Source organism: Furipterus horrens, unplaced genomic scaffold, assembly GCF_987537825.1.
Source record: "Furipterus horrens unplaced genomic scaffold, mFurHor1.1.pri manual_scaffold_6, whole genome shotgun sequence".
NCBI lineage: Eukaryota > Metazoa > Chordata > Mammalia > Chiroptera > Furipteridae > Furipterus > Furipterus horrens.
In genome coordinates, this window is record NW_028327176.1 from 76,324,083 (window position 1) to 76,348,018 (window position 23,936).

The 23,936-nt window shown below is 37.2% G+C and overlaps 1 protein-coding gene across 2 annotated transcripts in view; it reads left to right on the forward strand.

Moving 5' to 3' along the window:
- The window catches only part of UXS1 (UDP-glucuronate decarboxylase 1), a 104,236-nt gene that overhangs the window by 31,973 nt on the left and 48,327 nt on the right, over window positions 1-23,936 (forward strand). For both annotated transcript variants that reach the window (XM_090281859.1, XM_090281860.1), the window contains exons 5-6: window positions 12,282-12,342; window positions 22,306-22,486. In XM_090281859.1, the coding sequence (XP_090137985.1) occupies window positions 12,282-12,342; window positions 22,306-22,486 (242 nt within the window). The remainder of the gene's footprint in view (window positions 1-12,281; window positions 12,343-22,305; window positions 22,487-23,936) is intronic.

The following is a 23,936-nucleotide window of genomic DNA, read 5'->3' on the forward strand; positions in this document are numbered from 1 at the left end:
CTATGTTAGACAGTTCAGTTCCTCTCTTATGTCCCTTGTGCCTTTCAAGCTGCTGCTGTCCCAGCACTGGAGCTTACAAAGGAGTGAGTCTCAGTAAGTCTGTTCATGGGCTCTGTAAGAGGAACTGCATGGACCATCTCCCTCAGTTTCAATCCCTGCTGGTTATTACAGCCAGAAGTTATGGGGACTTCTCTTCCCGGCACTGGAACCGTGGGCTGGTGGGGGGACAGGTGTAGGGCTGAGACCCCTCCTCAGGGGGGGACCTCTGCAACCAAGGTGTTCATCCCAAACTTATCTGTCACATGTGGGTGTGGGATCAGCCTCTTCTGCATCTACCAGTCCTACCTGGTTGTAGGACTTTATTCAGCCAGATTTCAGGCGGTTCTGAATGGTGGTTGTTCTTTAGTTTAGCTATCAAGAATTATTTCTGATGAAAGCAATGGATTCTCTCCAGAGGGGGAAATATTTATTTACTTATTTATTTAAATTTATTTTTTTCAGATGTCTTCTTGAAGCCCAACCAAAGATCCTGTGTTAAAAGTTTTCTCTAAAATCCTCTATCAGTTTGATTTCTACAAACTGTGATGATCTACATGAATGTCTACCTAAATGTTTTTGTTTTTTCCCCATTTGGGTAGAATACCCAAGTAGTCAGAACATTGGAAGAAGAGAGCATCTGGGTCTGTTGAAATCTCTCTTTTCTAAACTCTGTGCATTTCTAAATTCTTGCAATTTCATTATATTACAAGGTAAGGCTAAGCCTTACCTGAACTTCTGCAAGGTGGTCAGATGGTTTCTAGCATATATTGATTAGTCTAAGAGAATTATTTCCAAAACAAGAAAATAATTTGGAGGTTATAAAACCTAGTACCATATGTTAGTACGATAAGAAATTATGGTCTTGTGATCTGTCATATTGATTCATGTATTTGCTTTCATAATCAAAACGCGTCAGGAAACTTCCAGAATTTGAGTCCAGGTAAATTGGCTAGGAGGGAAGAGTGTGTAATATGGTGGAAACTTTTATTTCAATCTGATTGCAGAGAAAATTTTTCCTCACCTTTTGTCTTGGTTCAGTTACAACTTTCCCTGTCTTTCTTAAACGGTTGAGCTTCAGGCACTAGAGCTTTTTTTTTACTGTATTTGGAAAACTGTGTTTCTGAAGTAACAATTAGTTCTTCAGAAGTTTACAAAAGAAAAAGATAACATTTATTAAAGTTTATCTAATTTTCTTTTCTTGGGATGAGTTTGGATGATGTGTGTCACCATTGGTACTTTTATCAAGTCCAGAATAAAAGGGAAGGAATGGAGAGCAATTTTTTTCTCTGATTGTGGTGTTTTTCATTAAATGATTGAAGAGGAATAAGGATGGATAAAATCCATCAATCAAAATGTGTTTATTCACTTTCTTCTTGTCCTTAATTGGTAGTTTTATATACTCAGGAAAACTGTTAATTTCAACTCTTACTGGAGTAAAAGTTGTTAGTATTTTTAACAGATTCATATAGTAATAAAAGATTATCTGTGCTTTAAGTCATTCTTTCCACGGTTTAGCACTGAAATGATACTGCTTGTAAAATTCTCAGTGAGAGCCAGAATCTCTGCCTAGATTTGACTGGCATAATTTGAGATTTTAATTGAAGCTTAAAGAAATAGAAATAACTCACCATAGGTTTTATGTTGGTGGGAAAAAAAGAATTGTCCACTAGCAGTTATTTTTCTATTGAGAATAATATTTATCTGTGAAAAGTGTATCAATTAAATAATTTCCCTGTAAGCCAATGGCTTAAACAAAAGACCTCTTTAGATGTGAGAATTATAGAATTCCCTTTGATAATTTCCTGATGTTCTTTGTAAAACTGAGGTAAAATTGGCATATAACATTATATTAGTTTCAGGCATACAACTGAATAATTCAATATTGTGTGCACTACAAAGTGATCACCACAGTGAGTCTAGTTAACATCCATTACTATATACAGTTGATGCCTTGCACCCATTACGCTCACCACACCATCTCCTTCTCATCTGATAAATATTGATCTGTTCTCTGTACATTTTGTATTGTTTGTTCTGTTTTTTTAGATTACACGTATTTGTGAAATCACACAGTATAGACCTTTCTCTGTCTTGACTTGTTTTACTTAGCATACTTCCCTCAAGGTCCATCCATGTTGTCACAAATGGCAAGATTTCATTCTTTTTATGGCTGAGTCATATTGCATTGTATATATTACATGTACCACAACTTTTTATATTTATTTATTCATGGACATTCAGATTGTTTTCATATCTTGGCTATTGTAAATACTGCTGCAGTGAACATAGTGCATGTATCATTTCAAATTAGTGTTTTCCATAATGGCTGCTCCAATTTACTTTTCCATTCATGGTACACAAGGGTTCCCTTTTCTCCACATCTTCCTCAACACTTTCTTGTCTTTTTGAGAATAGCCATTCTGACAGGTATGAGGTGATATCTCATTGTGGTTTTAATTTTCATTTCCCTGATGATTAGTGATGTTGAGCACATTTTCATGTACCCTTTGGCCATCTATATGTTTTCTTTGGAAAAATGTCTATTAAGATTCTCTGTAGATTTTTAATCAGTTCATTTTGTTGTTATTGAGTTGTATGAATTGTTCATATATTTTGGATTTAACCCCTTGACAGATATATGCTTTGTAAATATCGTCTATATAGTTGGTAACTTTTCCATTTTGTTGATGATTTTCTTTGCTGTGCAGAAGTTTTTCAGTTTGATGAAGTCTCATTTATTTATTTTTGCTTTTGTTGTCATTGCCTTTGTAGGCAGGTCCAAGAAATCATCACCAAGACCAATGTCAGAGCTTACTGCCTGTATTTTCTTCTAGAAGTTTCAAGGTTTCACTGTGTGGTATTAGTTAGTGGTCCAGTGTCCTTTTTGTTGTTGTTGTTGTCGCATGTTCTGTTTAGTTTCCCAAACACCATTTGTTGACGAGACTGTCCTTTCTCCATTGTATATTCTTGCCTCCTTTCTCTTAAATTCATTGACCATATATTCATGGTTTTATTTCTTTGCTCTCCGTTCTGTCCCATAGATCTGTATGTCTGTTTTTATGCCAATACCATACTATTTGATTACTATATTTTATAATATAGTTTGATATCAGAGATCATGGTGCTTCCAGCTTGGTTCTTGTTTCTCAAGATTGCTTTGGCTACTTGGGATCTTTTGTGGTTCCATAAAAATTCAGGACTGTTTTACATATTTCTGTGAAAAATTTCATTGAACTTTTGGTAAGAGATTGCATTGAATGTAGATTACTCTGGGTAATATGGATATTTTAATATTAATTCTTCCAATTCATGAGCATGAAACCATTTCTTTGTATCTTCAATTTCTTTTTTCATTGTCTTACAGGTCTCAGAATACATGTCTTTCAATACTTAAGTTAAATTTATTCCTAGGCACTTTATTCTTTTGATGCAATTTAAATGGGATTGTTTTCTTAATTTCTCTTTCTCCTGGTTTGTTGTTAGTGTATAAAAAAAAGAACAAATTTTTGCATGTTGAATTTATACCCTACAGCTTTACTAAATTCGTTTATTGGTTCTAACAGTTTTTTGGTTGTCTTTAGGGTTTTCTATTTATAAAGTCATGTTATCTATAAATAGTGACAATTTTACTTTTTCCTTCTCAATTTAGGTGCCTTTTATTTCTTTTTCCTGCCTAATTACTCTTTCTAGGATGTCAATACTATATTGAATAAAACTAGCCAGGGTGGGCATACTTATCCTGTTCTTTCTCTTAGAGGAAAAGCTCTCAAGCTTTTCACCATTGACTATGAAGTTAGCTGTGTGTTTGCCATGATATGGCCTTTATTACATTAAGTTTCATCTATGCCCACTTTATCAAGAGTTGTCTTTTTTTTTGTAAGTGGTTGTTGAATTTTTGTCAAATGCTTTATCTGCATCTATCGATGAGATCATATGATTTTTACCTCTTATTTTGTCAATGTGGTGTATCCCATTGATTTGTCAATGTTGAACCATCTTTGCATCCCTGAGTTGATCATGGTGTATGATTGTTTTAATGTATTGTTCAATTCAATTTGCTATTATTTTGTTGGGGATTTTTATATGTGTGTTCATCGTGTATATTGGTCCGTAGTATTTTTCTTTTTTTGTGGTGTTCTTTTCTGGTTTTGAAAAAAGGGTAATTTAGGTTTCCTAAAATGAGTTTGAAAGCATTCTTCCCTCTGGGTTTTTAGAAGATTTGAGAAATATGGGTATTAAATCTTTTTTCAATGTTTGAAAGTTCACCAATGAAGCCATCTGTTCCTGGACATTTTATTTCTTACTAAATTTATTTAGAATATATTGGGGTGACATTGGTTAATAAAAACATATAGGTTTCAGGTTTAAAGTTCTCTAATACATTATCTGTATATGATATTGTGTATTCACAACCCCAAATCAAATTCTCCTTCCATCACCATTTATCTCCCCTATACTCTCTCCTACCTCCTCCTCCCACCCCCTCTTTCCCTCTGGTAATCACCATACTGTTTGTGTCCATGAGATTTTCTTTTCTTAATTCCTTTGCCTTTTTCACCCAGCTTCACAACTCCCCACCCTCTGACAGCCATCAGTCTGTTCTCTGAGTCTGTTTCTGTTTTGTTTGTTAGTTTATTTTGTTAATTAGATACCACAAATAAGTGAACTCATATGGTGTTTGTTTTCCTCTGACTGGTTTTTATCACTTAGCATAATGCTCTCCAGGTCTATCAATGCTGTAGCAAAGGGTAAGATTCCCTTTTTTTATTGCTGAGTAGTATTCCATTATGTAAATATCCCAAAGCTTTTTATTCACTTACGTACTTAATGGATTCTTGGCTACTTCCAAATATTGTCTATTGTAAATAAGGCTGCAGTGAACATAGGGGTGTGTATATATATATATTTATTCAAAATAATGTTTTGGGTTTTTTCAGATAAATTCCCAGAAGTTGAAGTGCTGGGTCATAAGGCAGTTCAATTTTTAATTTTTTGAGATAACTCCATAATGCTTTCCGTAGTGGCTGCACCAGTCTGCATTCCCACCAACAGTGCATGAGAGTTCTCTTTTCTCCACATCCTCACCAGCACTTGTTTGTAGATTCATTGATAATGACCATTCTAACATGTGTAATGTGATAGCTTGTTGTGGTTTTAATTTGCATTTCTCTGATTAGTGACACTGTTCATTTGTCTATTGGTATGTCCTCTTTGGAGAAGTGTCTATTCAGGTCCTTTGCCCATTTTCTAACTGGGTTGTTTGTGGTTTTTTGGTGTTGAATTTTATACATTCTTTATAAATTTTGCATATTAACCTCTTATTGGATATATTGGCAAATATGTTCTCCCATTTAGTGGGTTGTCTTTTGATTTTGTCGATACTTCTCTTTGCTGAGCAAAAACATTTTAGTTTAATGTAGTTCCATTTGTTTATTTTTTGTTTCCTTATGCAAGATGGTATATGAGAAAAAATATTCCTACAAGAAATGTCTGAGATTTTACTGTCTATCACAGTTTTATGGTTTTGAGTCTAACATTTAAGTCTTGAATCCACTTTGAGTTTATTTTTGTGTATGGTGTAAGAGAGTGGTCTAGTTTCATTTTTCTGCACGTATCTGTCCAATTTTCCCTGTATCATTTATTGAATAGACTTACCTTTACTCCATTAAGTGTTTTTGTCTCCTTTGTCAAATATTAATTGACTCTAAGGGTGTTGTTGTTTTTCTGGGCTCTCTATTCTATTCTGTTGATCTGTATGTCTGTTTTTATGCCAGTGCCATGCTGTTTTAATTACCTTGGCCTTGTAGTATAGTTTGATATAAGGTAGTGTGATTCCTTCAACTTCTCTTCTCAAGATTATGGTGGCTATTCAGGGTCTTTATGGTTCTATATAAATTTTTGGAATACTTGTTCTAGTTCCGTGAAATATGCCATTGATATCTTGATAGGACTTGCATTGAGTCTGTAGCTTGTTTTGGGTAGTATGGACATTTTAATAATTTTAATTCTTTCTATCCATGAACACAGTAAATGCTTCTATTTATTTATACCTTCTTAAGTTTCTTTCCTCAGTCTTATAATTCCCCCAAACAGGTATTTTACATCCTTGGTTAAATTTATTCCTAGATATTTTGTTTTTTGATACAATTGTAAATGAGATTGTTTTCTTAGTTTCCCGTTCTGGTAATTCATTAATGGTATATAAAAATAGGGCTGATTTTGTATTCTGCTAATTTATTGGATTCATTTATCACTTCTGGTGGGGTTTTCTTTGTGTGTGTGTGTGTATGTGTATATGGTTGAATCTTCACGTTTTTTTATATACAGTATCATGTCATCTGCAAATAATGACAGTTTTACACCCTTCCTAATATTGATGCCTTTTATTTCTTCTTGCCTGATTGCTGTGGCTAAGGCTTCTAGTACTATGTTGAATAAGAGAGGTGAAAGCAGACATCCCTGTCTTGTTCCTGTTATGAAGGGAAATGCTTGTAGTTTTTGCCCATTGAGTATGGTGCTGGCTAAGAGTTGGTCATATATGGCCTTTATTACACTGTTTTCTCTACTCCCACTTTGCTGAGAGTTTTTATCATAAATGGGTGCTGGATTTTATCAAATGCTTTTTCTTTATATATTGATGTGATCATGTACATTGTACTCTTAATTTTTTATGTCGTGGATCACATTTATTGATTTGCAGATATTGTACCAACCTTGCATCCCCAGAATAAATCCCACTTGATCATGGTGTATGATATTTCTAATATATTACTGGATCTGGTTTGCTGATTATTTTTTTGAGGATTTTAGCATATACGTTCATCATGGATATTGCCTATAATTTTCTTTCCTTTTAGTGTCTTTATCTGGTTTTGGAATTAGAATAACACTGGCCTCCTAAAATGAGCTGGGGAGTCTTCTGTCCTCTGGAAATTTTTGGAATAGTTTGAGAAGGAGAGGTGTTAGATCTTCTCTGCATGTATGGTAAAATTCACCTGTGAAGGCCATCTGGTCCAAGGCTTTTGTTTGTGGGGATTTTTTTGGTTAATGCTTCAGTTTTGCTAGTTGTAATCTGTCTATTCAGATTCTCTGATTTTTCTAGTTTCAGTTTTGGAAGATTGTATTTTTTAGGAATTTATCCATTTCTTACAGATTGTTCAGTTTGTTGGCATATAGTTGTTCATGATATTTTCTTACAATCCTTTGTACTTCTTTGGTGTCAGTTGTTACTTTTCCTCATTTCTGATTTTATTTATTTGGGTCTTTTCTCTTTTTCTTGATGAGTTTGGTTAAAGGTTTGTCAATCTTGTTTATTTTTCCAAAGAACCAGCTCTTTAATTCATTTTGCTCTGATCTTTATTATTTCCTTTTCTTTTATTCACTTTGGGCTTTATTTGTTGTTGTTTTTCAAGTTCCTTTAAGTGTAAAGTTTGATTGTTTATTTGAGCTTTTTCTTATTTCTTGAGATAGGTCTGTAATACTATGGATTTATCTCTTAGGACTGCTTTTGCTGTGTCTCATAGATTTTGTGTTGTCTTCTCGTATTCATTATTTCAAGATAACTTTTTATTTCTCCTTTGATCTCATTTTTAACTGATGCATTGTTTAGTAACGTGTTATTTAGCCTCCATGCCTTTGAGTGTTATTCAGGTTTTTTCTTGTGATTGAATTCTAGTATCAAACCATTACGCTTAGAGAAAATGCTTGATATGATTTCAGTCTTCTTAAGTTTACTAAGACTTCTTTTGTGATGGAACAAGTGATTTGTCGTGGGGAATGTTTCATGTGTACCTAGAAGAAGGTGTATTCTGGTGCTTTTGGTTAGAATGTTCTGTAAATATCTATGTCTGATTTAACATGTTGTTTAAAGCAGATACTTTCTTAATGATTTTCTCTCTAGATTATGTATTCATTCACTTTAGTGGGATATTAAATTCCCCTTCTGTTACTGTATTTGTTTATTTCTTCCTTTAGGTCTATATTTAGGTACTTCTACATTGGGTGGAGGGAGAGCGTGAAAATGCCTCCTGCCAGTGCCTTTGTTCCCAGAAGGAGTTCCAATTGTCTCCTGCCCCTCCAGCAGATGCTTTTAAATTAGTAAATGTTTACCTTTCACATATGGATATAGATGCTTTTTAAACGGCTGCTTTTGTGCTGGGTCCCAGGGCAGGTGAGTCTCCACACAAGCCCTTTAAGTGAATCTTTTACTTACAGCCCTAAGGCTCTCCTAGCTGTAAAACCCTGTTGTGTTTCCAAGCCAGGTGTTTGGAGGTGTGCTCATCTCTCCCATGTACGTTCCAAGGGTTGGGGTGCCATATGTGGGACATAGTCCCCTCTCTTTTCAGAGAGAAGCTCTGTATTTATCAGATCTCTCCTGATTGTAGGTCACCATGTCTGGGTGGGGTTTTCAGTGAGACAGTATTCTGCCTCTACTACCTGACTGGATGTGGCCCTTTTATCTTTGTTGTAAAGGAGCTATTCAGCTAGTTTCAGGTCTTTCAGAGCAGATTGTTCCATATGTAGCTGTAGATTTGTCATGTCTGTGGGAGGACGTAAGTTCAGGATCTCTCTATGCAGACTTATTGAACTATGTACCTCTTTTTGTACTTTTTAAACCAGGAGAAGCACAAGTATGACTGTAATCTTAAGGAATTTACCAGTAACTTATGCTTCTCAAACAGTCAAGAGTTACTGTAAGGGGCAAGGAAACTGGTGACTCTCAAACCAGTAGGAAATAATTCGCAGCGAAGGACAAATGCAGTCTTGAATTAGGGGGTCTTGGAGCCAAAGTTAACAGTATTAGCACACTTACAAGTCAGGAAGGGACATTCCCAGCTCAGCACAAATGCCTGCCTCTGAGATCAAAAGGAAGAGATATTCATCCAAACACAAGGAAATGGGAAAATGTAGCTAGACAGCCCAGCAAACAAGTTAGGGAAATTTCAGAGGAGAGCTGGAGACAGACCTATAACCAGATCACCCTGAGTTAATTATCACCATCAGTTAATTTAGCTAATCGCATTAGATCGTAACTTTGGAGTATCCGGCATGGAAAAATGGAGGGGGGAGGGAAGGGGAAGGGGGGGAGGGTACGTTTTACTGTTAGGATAAAAACAGCCTGCTTCATTTGTCGATGCACACCAATGCACACCTTTGATTTGGTTGCTCCCAGAGCTCCATATCTGTGAATAAACAACTGCCTCAGTTACTGCTAAAGTCCTGTGTCCCGGTGTTATTATAGTGAGCATTTCTCACATTACCTTTAAAATAGGTGCAGAGGTTAAAAATTTGCTTCTTGGCTCTGCCGTCCTAGTTATTCTAAAATGGTTCTTTTCAGGTTGGTGTGCAAGTCAGGTGACAGATGAGCCTGAGTGAATGTTCTGGTTCGAAAAGTCAAGCACAAACATGATTTTGTGGTGGAAATCAATGAAGCTCTGTCTATTTTTATTTTTCCTGATTGTTTGTGTGATAAGAATGATCAAACCATCATCTCAACACCGGCAAGATAAGAATGTTTCTGAAGTAATGTTGTCTTGACGTGCTTGTCACTTTGAGCAAAGTAGCTCCCAAGAAATATTTTTAAAAGTTAGTATATTGATTCAGGGAAAGAAATGGGGACAGTACCATTTCAGAAGTCCAAGTAAGTGGATTATGTGGGCTTTTCCTCTTCCTTACCACATCTTCATTTCTTAAAACTTTGATTACATTGCCATTTTAAAAATTTCATCTTCGTGTCTTTAAATGTCCTTTTGAAAAGATAACAAATAATGATAATTCAAATTCTACAAAAAACTTTAATGGTTGTCCCATTAAATAGATGGGTTGGAGTCTGAAATGGCATATAAAGTAACTACTAAAGAATTAATTTGGGGCAGTAAGAAAAGATTTATTATTTAATTCATACCTTATTTTACCCATGGGGTTTGGAACTGGGGATTGAGTCTGGAGTGTGGATATGAGGTGCTTAGAGAAGATGGGGAATTGGGGCAGGTGTGAGTGTTGCACATGAGTCTTACTGAAGTTTTCTTTGCTGTCCTCCACCTGAGTGTTGAGAAATACTTGGAATGACAGAAAGTGTCGCTTCCCAGAGAAGACATCTGTAAGGCTCCCTCACGGCTTGCAGCATTGCTCTGACTGAAGGCTGCACTTACCCTGCTCCAAAGCAAGGAAGCACTTATTTTGGTGGGATGTTCTAAAGACAACAAACCCCTGTCATATCGGGGTAATCACTGCATGAAGTATATAAGTGTCTAATCACTCTACTGTACACTTGAAACTAATATAATATTACATGTCAACTGTAAATGAAAAATAAATTTAAAAAGAAAAAAGACAGGCCCTGCCTGGCAGACAGAGCAGGAAGTGCTGAGGTGCACAGAACTAACAAGGGGGAAGGCTGGGATTCCCACCCATTCCTTCAGACTTTCCCACCTGCCTACCTCCGTTTTTGTAGTCTGCAAGGAGGACTAGACCTTTTGAGAATCTGGAAGCTCCTAACAGGAACTGGTCTACATTGTGAAGGAAAGCCTTCCTGCTCCATGCTCCAATTTAATCGTTCTTTCAGGAGATGAGGAACACCTGCTTCAAGGCCTTCTGTCTAATGCTCTGTCATATTCTGTTCACTTACGCAACCATTGAGGAAGTGCATTCTGTATCCCAGCTGGCAATGTGGAGGGGATGGAGACAGTGCCCCTGGCCCAGCACCTCTCCAGTTAAAGTATCAACAATAAAATCAATTTCTTGGAACTTATTTAAAGCAATTTAAGAAAGGCTCTTTTAAATCTTCACTTAAAACTCTCATTTGATATCCTATATATGATTTATGCTCTCCTGCTCCTGAAATATAAATGTGAGTTGGGACTCATGGCACCTTTATACCTGGAACAGGAGGCATTGAAAGATAAAATGACACATAGTAGATTCCAAACAGACTGTGAGAGATAGAAAGTGCTGACCCCCAGTCATTTTGCCCAGGGGCACAAGGCAGGAAGTGAGTGCTGGAATTTTGAACCTGCCCAGATCAGGAGAATTGGCTTTGTTAAGGTCTTTGCTTACTCCCCCCAAGGAATGTCTCCCATAGCTGCTTTCTTCCTGCCAGGCCCCTGGTGCAGCATCGTGAGAATGCTGCCACCTCCCTCATTTTGTCTTTATATGTGGCTGCTGGTGTTACAGAACCCCTGGGCTGTTCCAATTGAAAACAAACCCACGGGCTTTTTAGTCAGGGGCCCAATTGCCCGCTGCCAAAATTATAACTCTCAATACCAGAGTTTAGTGAAAAGAAAAAGAATTGTTTATTTAACAGTTATATAGATTTAGTTATTTGCGGATTTCTGTTGTTAAGTCTTATGTTCTTTAAAACCCCCATAAACACATATCCTTGCCCACCCTACCAAACCAGGCTAGTTTTAGAAAAGTTAGAGAAACCGTTTCCCTACTTTCTAAACACAGTTCAGCTTTACCAGTAGGTGCCAATCATTCAGTCCTGATTGGGGAGACCGCGTCTGTGTTATGGGGTCCCCAGCTTTTAATCCAGAACCTCATGGATTCTCAGCCTCCTTGTAAACTGCATAGTTAGTCCTTTTGTAATCCGCATGGAAATTCTTTTTCAAAGCAGCAAGGTACATCCCTTCCTTAACACTGCATCATCAGTCCCAGTTAAATTCACATGGTCAGCCTGGCTAAAATGTCTGCCGCTTATTTTTAAATCCCTGACTACGTCCTCTGACGCAGTGGGTGTGGTAACCAGTTCTGACCATTCACAGAACCTCACGCAGGCTCTGTGTGCTTTCTCCATACCATCCCCTGGTGCGAGACCCCTCCCATCTGCCTGAGGCTTTGGATGCATTAAACCCATTTTACATAAAAAAGACACTGGCCACTAGCTTCAGGCGTGTGGAGGCATTCTGAAAGCTGCTTCCTTCTCCCCATCCCCCAGCCACAAACTGGTTATTTTTGGACTCCCCTCTTTCTGTAACACTGGTAGTCTTCACATTCTTCAGTTTTCCCTTTTTGGATATAGAATCTCAAGGCATACCCTTAGCTTGATTCCAAACAAGGAGCAGGTTAGCTATTTCTTGAATTCAAATTAGCCACTGATTGCTTGGTTCCTGCTACACACTGAGTAGAGAGAGAAGGAACAACAATAATAGTTTTAAAATCTGGCATTTGTTTTGATGGTAAGCAGAGAAAATACTCATGTGAGATGTTTGACTTTTTTTTTTTAATCTCTTTGTATTATACAGCTTCACCCAGAAATACCCTCCAGTAAAATTTTTATCAGAAAAGGATCGTAAAAGAATTTTGGTAAGTTTGCATATCTGATTAATATTTGTAGTATTAAGAAACTTGCTTTCTAAGTTGATGTATAATTCACACCATAAAATTTCAGTGGTTCATAGTATATTCACAAAGGTGTGTTCTAATTTTAGAATATTTTTATCAACCCAGAAAGAAACTGCCCCCTCCCAGGCTTATTGGCAGTTGTTTTCCATCTCCCTACCTCCAACTCCTTGGCAACCATTAAAACTATTTTCTGTCTCTGGATTTTTCAGCTTTGGACATTTCATACAAACAAAACAATATAATATGTGGCCTTTAGTGTCTGATTTCTTAGAATAATTTTTTCAAGGTTTATCCACGCTGTAGCATGAATCAGTACTTCATTCCTTTTTATGGCTAAACAATATTCCACTGTATGGATGTACCACATTTTATTTATCTATTTATCAATTAATGACATTTGTGAATAATGTTTCTATGAATATACATGTACAAATTTTTGTGTAGACATGGGTTTTCAGTTCTTTTGGATATATACCTAAGAGTGGAATTGCTGGGTCACATGGTAACCCTACATATCACTTTTTGAGAAAATGTGAAACTTTTCCAGAGCAGTGGTTTTTAAAAACTTTTCTGGTTCACAGGCCATTTTAATGACTCCATGAGGGGATTCCTCAGCTAGCAATTGTACTGTTAAACATCAATACAAATTCACCAATGAAAGAATTCTCTTTAATTATTGTATAGCTAAATTGTCCAGAGATTGGCATTAAAAAACAACAGCTGTTTTTGAGATATAATTTACATACCATATAATTCACCCTTTAAAGTGTACAATTCAGTAGATTTTAGTATATTCACAGATTGTGCATTCACACCAGCATTAGAACTTTTTCATAACTGCAAAAAGAAACCTTACACCCACTGTCAGTGACTCTCCCTTTCCCCCCAACTCCATTCCCCCCACCCCACGCCCTAGGCAACCACTCATCTACTTTCTGTTTGTATAGATTTGCCAATTCTGGATATTTCATGTAGGTGGAATAATTTAATACTTGTACTTTTGTGACTGACTTCTTTTTACTTCGCATGTTCTTAAGGTTCATTCATGCTGTAACATGTATTAGTGTTTCATATGTTTTTATTACCAAATACTATTGCACTGTATGGCTATATCACATTTTATTTACCCATTTATCATATGAGTCATATGGTAATTCGTATGTTTAACATTTTGAGGAACTACCAGGCTGTTTGCCAAAGTGATTGTACCTTTTTACATTGTCATCAGAAATGTATGAGGGTTCCAGTTTTCTCCTCATCCTTGCCAGCATGTTTTTTTTTTGTTTTGTTTTTTTGGTCTTTTTGTCTTTTTGTTTATAGCCTTCCTACTTAGTAGGTATGATTTGGTATCTCATGGTTTTGATTTGCGTTTCCCTGGTGGTTAATGATGCTGTTGTGCTTATTGGCCATTCTATGCCTTCTGTGGAGAAATGTGTATTCAGGTACTTAGCCCATTTTAAAAATTGTTATTTTTCTTTTCATTATTGAGTTATGAATTCTTTATTCTAAATAAAGCTTCCTGATCATATATATAATTGGCAAATATTTTCTCCCATTTAGTTCTAACATTTAGGGCTTTGACCCATTGAGTTGGTTTTTATATGTGGTGTTAGATGAGGGTTTTTCATGCTTTTGCATGTGGCTACCCCGTTGTCCAGCACCATTGGCTGACAAGACTAATTAGGCCCCTTTTGAATTGTTTAGGATCCTTATTGAAAATCAACTGACTGTTACCATAAATATTTCAAGAGTCTCAATTCTATCTATTGATTTCTGTGTTTACTTTATGCTAGTATGACACACAGTCTTGCATACTGTAGCTTTATAGTAAGTTTTGAATTTGGGAAATGTGAGTCTTCCAACTTTGTTCTTTTTCAAGATAGTTTTGACTGTTCTGGATGTCTTAAAGTTCCTTGTGAATTTTAGGATCAGTTCGCCAATTTCTCCAAAGAAGCCAGTTGGGGTTCTTATAGAGATTACACTGAATTTATAGATCAATTTGGGCAATATAGCCATCTTAACAATATTAAGCCTTCCAGTCCTAAGATGGGTGTCTTTCTATTTGTTTAGGTCTTCATGAGTTTCTTTTAACTTCTTCTTTATTTTATTTTATTTTTTTTGTAGTTTTCAGTATGTTTTGCATGTGTTTTGTTAAATTTATTCTGAAGTATTCTTTTCAATGCTACTATAAATTGAGTTGTTCAGTTTTATTTTATATTGTATATTGCAAGTGTTTGGAAATGCAGTTGATTTTTGTATTTTCTTTTATCCTCTAACCTTGCTGAACTCATTGGTTAGTGCTAATAGTTTTAAGGGAATTCCATGTCAAATTTTTTAAATTTGTTGGTGAGGGTTTGAATTAGCTTTCAGTGTTGTTTCCCTACTGCAGTACAATTTTGTTCCTATTTACCTTTTTTGTACTATAGTTGTCAAATATATATTTTTTAGAGGTCCAATAATAAAATTGCATTTTATACCATTGGGTTTTTTTGTTAAGGTGAGATTAATAACAAAATTATTATTTTAACCATTTTTAAGTGTACAGTTCTGTGGCTTTAAGTATGTTTACATTGTTGGTCTCACAGCTTGGTCTTTAAATCAATTAAGAGTATACAGGAGAAAATGCAGTTATATCGTCTTTTATAATTACTTTATTGATTCTTCCCCCACCCCCACTCCCCCTTTTTTCCCCTGTGGATTAGTTACTATCTGGTATCATTTGCTTTCATCCTGAATGACATCCGTTAGTATTTCTTGTTGACTTATTTTTATTTTTGAAAGTTTTTTTTTGGTTACGTATAAGCTTTCTGGCTGGTAGTTTCTTTCTGTACTTTGAATATGTCACCCCACTGCTTTCTCATTTGTTACAGTAAGTCAGCTGTTAATCATATTAGAATTCCCTTGAGCTTGAGGAGTCATTTTTCTTGTTCTGCTGTATTAGTTTCCTAGGGCTGCAATGATATTTACCACCACACACTAGCTTAAAACAAAAGAAGCTTAATCTCTTCCAGTCTGGCAACTAGAAGTCTGAAATCAAAGTGTAGGTAAGCAGGGCCATGTTCTTTCCAAAGGCTCTAGTGCAGCGATTTTCAACTGGTGTGCCACAATAATTTTTTAAAACACGCAGTACCTGACTATTTAGTCAGGGGCACTGACCTCTTTTCTCTTCAGATTGTCAAAACAACAACAACAACAACAACAACAACAACAAAAACCAATAGCAGCCAACACAATAGCCATCCGGTGTGAATGAATCAAAAATATAATTTTTGTCAGATTGGCAAAAATATATTTTTTTGGTGTGCCACAGGATTTTAGTAATTAGTTTCCTGTGTCATGCATGGTATGAAAAAGGTTGAAAACCACAGCTCTAGGGGAAAATCTTCTCTTAGCTTCTGGTGTTGCCAGTAATTCTTGAGTCCCTTGGCTTGTAGACATATTATCACTTCAATCTTTGCTTCTATCACCACATGATATTCTCTCTGTGTCTCATAATGGATTCAGGCTTCCCCCTCCTCCTATATGACCTTATCTTAATTACATCTGCTATGGCCTCATTTCTAAATAAGGTCACATTCTGAAGTTCCAATAAGGACATGAATTTTGAAGGATTGTATTCAACCCAATAAAACTGCTTTAAAAACTTTATTGTTGTGTGTGATTTTTAGCATTTCTAGTATGATGTGTGCATTTCTTTGTTTTTTATATTTATCCTCTTTGGAGTATTTTGAACTTCTTGAATGTATTTCATCAGTTCGGGGTAGTTGTCAGCCATTTTTTCTTTGAATATTTTTTCCTATTCCTCTCCTTTTCTGATACTTCCATTACATGCATGTTGGTGTGCTTATTGGTGTCCTATATTTGTCTGAGCCTCTTCTCAGTTTCCTTTTTTTCTCTGCTCTTTGGATTGCATAAGCTCTCTTGGTCTGTCTTTGCGTTTGCTGAATCTTTTTAGCTGAAGTCAAATGTTGAATCTCTCTGGTGAATATGTATATATATTTTGTTATTGTACTTGTTAACTCCAGAATTTCCACTTGTTTCTATTTTATACTTTCTCTCTTTTTAGTTTCAATTTACTTCTTTTAAACATGGTTTTCGCCAGTTCTTTGAGCGTATTTGTGATGGTTGTTTTGAAGAACTTTGTTAACTTCAGCATCTGGGCTCTTCCACAGGCAGTATTTGTTGCCTGCATGTGTTTTTCTGTGTACAGGTCACATCACATATTCCTGTTTCTTTGCATATCTCATAATTTTTGCAGAAAACTAGAAATTTCAGACCTTAAATTTCTAGTTTTCTACAAAAATAGAATTATCTTCTGGAGGGTGGGCCCCGTGTAGTACAGGTTTCCCCGGCTAGGTGAGTATTCCAAGAACACATCGGTATCAGTGTACCAGCTGGCGTTGTTGTGAGAGGCTAATTTGACTTAAGTGAATTTTTTTTGAAGACTTTCAATGTGTTTGGCCATTTCATGATAACACATCTGTCTACACCACACTGAGCGTTCAGCAGTTTTTGACCAAGAACGCCATGACCCCTGTGCCCCAGCCTCCCTATTCACCAGATCTCGCCATGAGTGACTTTTTTTTTGTTGTTGTTTCCCTGGATGAGAAAAGTCCTCACAGGGAAATGTTGATGTGGAAGAGGTGAAACAAAAAATGGCAGAAGCACCAAGAGGCATCAACATCAATGCGTTCAAAAACTTTTTTGAGCAGTGGGAAAAAAAATCTCGATAGGCGTACTGCATCAAATGGAGAGTACTTTGAAGATGACTGAATTTTAAACATATAATAATAAATACACAATGTTTTATAAATAAGTTATGGGTTTTTGGGTCCCCTCTCATATATTGCAGCAAGTCTGGATGCTGTTCTCCTCTCCCTAAGAGACTAGTTTTATTTTTGTTTGGTTCTGTATTTGTGTAGTGACTTGACTGCTAAGTGACATCTGTGTCCCCTGCAGTGTGAAGCTGCATGGACAGACACACTTACCTGGGATGACAGAGGTTCTAGCAGGGTTCCTATTGACCATCTTTTGCCCTGTTTTCTCTGTTAAGCTGTCTGCCTTGTGTGGTATCACACCAACTCTTAGGCTCCAGTGATTGCCAGTGGAGTAAAACTATTCTTTCAGCAGTGAGTTGTATCAATTGTTCCTCAGTCTGATCCATTAAATTCTGGCCCCTTTGCAAAGGTAGTTTTTGAGGCCAGTCTGTGAGGTTTGTTCTGGCAGTAAGTGGGCCCTTTAAGCATCTTTCCCTGGGTCTCCCTACTGAACTTGCTGGCTTATGGTGTAGCTTGTTCTCAAAGAGCTACCGGCCTCCTTTTTATTGCTTACCACCTAAATCTCCATTGTTTTTTGAGAGCATCCTTATGCTTAACTTCTCTATACTCTCAAGTGAAATCGGTTTTGGAGAGCAGAGCTTTGGAGTTTCCTGTGTTCTATTGACTGCCTCTACACTTGGAAAAATCTCAGAGCTGCTGCCCTGGAGCTTGAGGGGAGGGAGTGACACTGCTACGCTGCTGCTGCTTTATCAGCTGGGAGGTGGGCAGGGCGAAGCCCTGATCTTCTTGCCTTGCCTATTTTGCCTTAGAATTTCCACCCTGTGAGCAAGCTGGGACAAGAATGACTACAGTTTCATTAGTCATAGCCTTCTGGGCCCGAGTAGAGCTCCTGTCCTATGAGGAAGACCTGGGTGGAGGGAGGGAGCCCTTAACCACCTGGCTTACTTGCGAGGAATTGAGCCTCTGCAAATCTCAGCTGGAGGGGATAAGTACTGTTGGGCTGCCCTTCCTGGTGAGATTCCATCTTTGGACTGGGAGGTCCATTATTTTGGCCACACCCACCATTCACTCCCACTGTGAACTGTGAGGGTGGAGGGCAGAAGAGGGCAGTGAGCCATCTTATAAGTGTCACAGACTCTTAACTGAATTTTAATAGCTTTTCTTGCATAAATGTTTCTTTGTTGTAAACCCTTATGACAATTTTTAGAGACTTTAAATGGTTGGTTTTTTTAAATTAATTTTTACAAGTTATGGTTGTGTTCCTGAGAACAGGTCTGCAGAGCACCTTACACTCCCATTCTAGACATTTTTTTTATCCGTTACTTTGGTACACAAGGTTGTTGTTCTGCCCAACATCTAGGTTGTGGGAGTATATATCCCAAACACTGAAGTATCACTCTTGAATAGTATTAAATCTGTTTCCCTCACATAATTTCCCTTTTCATCTAGAAGTTACAGAAGATCTCTTGCCTTTTTAGATGGTTTATACAAATCTCACCCGAGAAGACAGTAAAGTCTGTTCTACTTGTACACCCATCACATCAAAAATGTGTGTACATTTAAGTATGAATTGAATATATCAGTGTCTTTAGCAGCAGAGTACAGTAGTACAGTTAAGTTTTCTAATCTTTCTGTCAGTGTGAGCAGAAAATCTGATGATCTACACCAGTTTATGAACGCTGCACAGTCTTGCAAGGGTTATCATTTCCATGTGGAATGTTCTTCCTCTTGATGCTGAGTATATTGAATTTATTTCACTTTACACATAACCATGACAAATGGACTTAGTGTTTTTCACTCCTCTGCCATGTCATAGATTAAGCCACATTTCAGAATCATTTTGGTGCTAGCATCTGGCAACTGTTGTTAAAACTTTAAAAGCCTTTTCAGTAATTGTTGAAGCCTCAGAACAAAGAAGAGGTTTATGAAAAGACATTCTTTTGCAGATTTACTGAGCAGCATGAATTTGAATGCTGACCTTGAACTAGGCCACTTTAGCTGCTTGTTAATTCCCACAAGAGCAAGAACTACCAGTGCAATAGATGAGCTCATAAACCACACAGCCATGCAAAGCTGTGTAAGGTCTAATCTATTTCAGTGTAAGAGAGCTTACATCTTTTCTTCTGTCTTTTTTTAGCTCCTTGTTTTTCAGAGAGTATTTCTAAAGTGGTAAGCTTCTGCCAGTTTTGTTTCTATTTGAAATGCTTGCCTAATGGGCTGAAATTCATTAGGAAAACCATTTTATAACCATCCAGCTATGTTACATAAATCTTTTAGTATTTTAGATAGAAGGGCATTGTTCAAGAAAAACAGTTCAAGTTCATTTTAAGCAAGACTAAGGTGCCTCCAGCAATTTTATGTTCCTCCTAAAACTAGGGAAGTGTTGGAGGTGAGAGTGTATATTATAATTTAATACACTGCATTTCTGCTAGCTCTGAGCCACTGTTATTTTAGGTGCTGAGATAAAGTTAGCATGCCGCAGAACACCTTATTTAACAAACAATTGCATATAGATATAGTTACATTAGAAGAGTTAAATTTTCTTTAAAAAAAAGATTAATTTTTTCTTATTTAAAAACTATGGAAAACATGGGAAGATACTATCAAATAAAGGTGAAGTAAAATGAAACTTCACTCCATGAGTTAAGCCTTTGTGGTGAACCAATTTGAACTTGTTATTTTTCCAGAAAATTCTTTTTTCAAATCATTGTTCAGTTATACAGACAGACTGTATGAGTGGTAAAGTTAAAACACCAACTGGACAAAAAAGCTACGCGTAGGTGAAAGAATATGGAATTAAAACTATGGGCTTAGCCCTAGCCAGTACCTTATTTGGTTAGAAAGTCGTCTGGGTACACTAAGGTTGTGGGTACAATCCTGGGTCAGGGCACATACAAGAATCAACCAATGAATGCATAAATAAGTGGACCAACAAATCTATGCCCCCCCCTTTTTTTTTTAAATAAAAGAAAAGACTGTGGCTTATATATAATTACCAGTGATCTGGGAACCTTGGTCAAAACCCCAATTTCTCTAGGTGTCATCTCTAAACAAAGGGGATTTACAAAATGGTGCTCTCAATAAAGAATGAGTGTAGCTGATTGAAAGCTGTTGAGTATCAGGACTTTTCCACTGTTCACAGTTTAATCCGTATTTCTATTTTGTCAGAGTGTACTGTATATAAACATCTAGTCAGCAGTTGACAAGCAGTTTTTCTTAAGGCAGGCATTAACCCTTCTGCTCCCTCAAGTCTATCTTTTTCACTCAGCAAGCTAACTCACCCATGATAAACACTGGAATTATGTGTTAGATTTTATTTGAACAGAGGACTTTGTGGCAAATTAAATGTTTTAAAACTATCGACCTAGATTTATGTATTTTTTATTTTAGATAGAAAGATTTCTTTTTTTTCCTACTGTAAATTCTTTTACTTAGAAAGAGGAGCATGAAGTGAATGCAAATTCTCATGAAGGATGAAGAGGCAGAATAGAGAACAGAACAAAATAGTACAGAGAAGATTTGCATATCACATGCCTGTTTTCCGAGTTTATTCTTTTCACTCCCACCTCCCAGAAATGAAAAATGCTTCACCTGATACCCCTCAGTTACAGCACTTCATTTGAATAAAGTCTTGCTATTATTCAGTTATCGTTGAACTCCTGTCCCTCACAGGCCCGAGAGCTACATCATTCCGCTGGTTACATCCCTATTCAGACATTTACTGACAGTGGGACTTAATCATTTAGGGCTTGGTCTGCAAACTGCATCTATTGCTTATTAATTTGTTCTTAGGAACAAAAAAATGTTTTCATGGGGTTCTTAAGTCCATTTTAAATATCACATTTTTTGGTAGTTCACCAGATCTCTACATTTTGCTAATAGCTTTTTTAAAAAAGTAATTCTAAAACTCTGCAGGAGTTGTATTAGAACCATGTAAATGATGGTCAGCATCCCATTCATTATAAAACAAGAATATTTTTTGTCTTTAAAATTGAGATGTATTTGACATACAATATTGTATAAACTTAATGTGTACAATATATTGACGATACATTTATATAGTGTTATGGTTGCCATTGTAGCATTAGCTTACACCTCTATTTTGTCACATATTACCATTTCCTCTAGTGTTGGCAACAACTAAGATCTAGTCTCTTAGCAAGTTTAATGTTTATATTACAGTGCTGTTGTCTATAATCACAAGACTGTATTAGGTTTCCAGGACTTATCTAGTAGTTGCAAGTTTGTACCTTAAACAAAATCTCCCACTCCCTACTCCCCAGCCCCTGGTAACCACCATTGTGCTTTTTGCTTTTACCTTTAGGTTCCATGCATAAGTGACATCATACCATGTTTATCTTTCTCTGTCAGGCTTCCTCACTTATCATAATGCCCTCAAGATGCATCAGTGTTGTCACAGTGTCAGGATTTTCTTTCTTGGGGCTGAATAGTATTCCATTGTGTATACTTAACACCACATCTTTATGCATTCATCCACTGATGGACATTTAGGTCTATATCTTGGCTATCATGGGTACTGTTTCAATAAGGACCTTTTAAGAATGTAAAGCCCTGGCCAGTGTTGGCTCAGTTGGTTGGAGCATCATCCCATACACCAAAGGGTCAGGAGTTTGATTTCTATAGGGCACATACCTAGATTGTGGGTTCTGTGTACTGGGGGCAGTTGATCTCTTTATCTCTCTCTGTCTCTCTCTCTTTCTCTCTCTCTCTCTCTCTCTCTCTCACACACACACACACACACACATACACACACACACACACATCCCCCTTTCCCCTCTCTAAAAATCAGTGAACATGTCCATGGGTGAGAATTTAAAAAATAAAAATAAATATTTTAAAAAGAATGTAAAATCTATCAAAGAAGACATTTGGAACTACTATTTTTCTGTCTTACTGAGTGATAGTTTTGGTTTTTAGGCTGCTTGGAAGCTGACAGATGGTATAATTTCTTGGCTCTGGGGTAAGCAGTAAAGATGCTGCTTTAAAGCCTTTGCCATCTTCCTTCCTTCACCTATACGTACGTTTTAAGTTGTGGCTGCACCAGAAGTATGTCTTCTTGAAGTTGATTGTCACCATGTTCTATTGTACTTTCTCTGGGGATGTTTTACCCATTGTCCTGGTGCAGATCACTGGTGGAGCAGGGTTCGTGGGTTCCCATCTCACTGATAAACTCATGATGGATGGCCACGAGGTGACTGTGGTGGACAACTTCTTCACGGGCAGGAAGAGGAACGTGGAGCACTGGATCGGCCATGAGAACTTCGAGCTGATTAACCATGACGTGGTAGAGCCCCTGTACATCGAAGGTGAGTGATGCCCTCCACTGTTATCATTTAGAGCCTGGTGGGTATGGACTCAGGAGCAGCCTGACCCTGAGCGTAAACCATCTGGACTTGGCCACATCCAGTCTGTGTTGTGTTTGCTCTTGAAATGGTCTCCGCGTGTGCAAGGCAACAGTCTAGTTTCTCTGATAAAGAATGGTATGACAGGCCCTGGCTGCTGTGGCTCAGTGGATTGAGCGTTGGCCTGCAAGCCAGGTGTCGCTGGTTCGATTCCCAGTCAGGGCACATGACTAGGTTGCACGTTAGGTCCCCAGTTGGGGGTGCAAGTGAGAGGCAACCACACAGTGATGTTTCTCTCCCTCTCTTTCTCCTTTCCCCTCTCTCTAAAAATAAATAAATAAACAAATAAATAATTACAAAAAAAAAAAAAAAAGAATGGTATGACAGTGCCAAGGCCAAGGTCTGACTTCATTGTTACATGGCTCCCCTCCATGGTCTGTTGAAGTAGGGCTTGTGTAGTGCACATCTGTCCCTATTGCCTAACAAGTCTGATGTCTGCCTCACCCATGAGAAATTACTTCTAGTTTCCTATCAGAAGGTAGCTGATGTAGAATGCTGAGTTCATAATGAAATTCCATATGTGGAAGAGTTTAAAGCCCTTTGGTCACTTTGACACTTGCAGAAATTATGGTTTGGGAGCCATGTGAATTAGATGGTGACCCTCAGAAACATATGTCCATGTTTTAACCCCTAGAACCTCTTAATGTGACCTTATGTGAAAAAAGGATCTTTGCAGATATAATTAAGTTGAGGTTTATCTCGAGATGAGGTCAACTCAGATTACCTGGGTAGGCTCTAATTCTAATGCCAAATGTCCATAAGAGACTGAATGGAGAAGACGTGAACACACGGGGGTGAGAGGAGAAGGTTGTGTGCAGACTGAGGTGGAGACTGGAATTGTGCAGCCCTGTGTTACTGCCCTTGCGCCTTTGGAGAGCATGCGCTCCAGACAACACCTTGTTTTCGGACTTTGGCTTCTAGGACTCTGGGAGAATAAATGTCCATTGCTTTAGTTTGCCTAGTTTGTGGTAGTTCAGGAAACTAATACAGGGGCCTTAAGGAGACATTTTTTTAAAGATTGTCTAAGGCGTACTGATGAGAACTACCACCAGGTACTTGACTAGGAGGCCTCTTAGGATCATACAGACTTTATATTCTTTCTCATTTAAATCTGACCATATCCTTGAGAAGTAAGTGGTATTATCCCACTTATATATACAGGGGTAGGCAAAAGTAGGTTAATAAAAATAAATAATATAATAGTAAATAAATAATAATACAAGAATAAATTCTGTGTTGCACGTACTCACAATTGTAAACCTACTTTTGCCATAGCTTGTATGTGGAAAATGAATTGTGTTGTGGGCTGCCTGAAGTTACAGGGCGGTGAAGTGGCTGAGCCAGAATTCAGCTT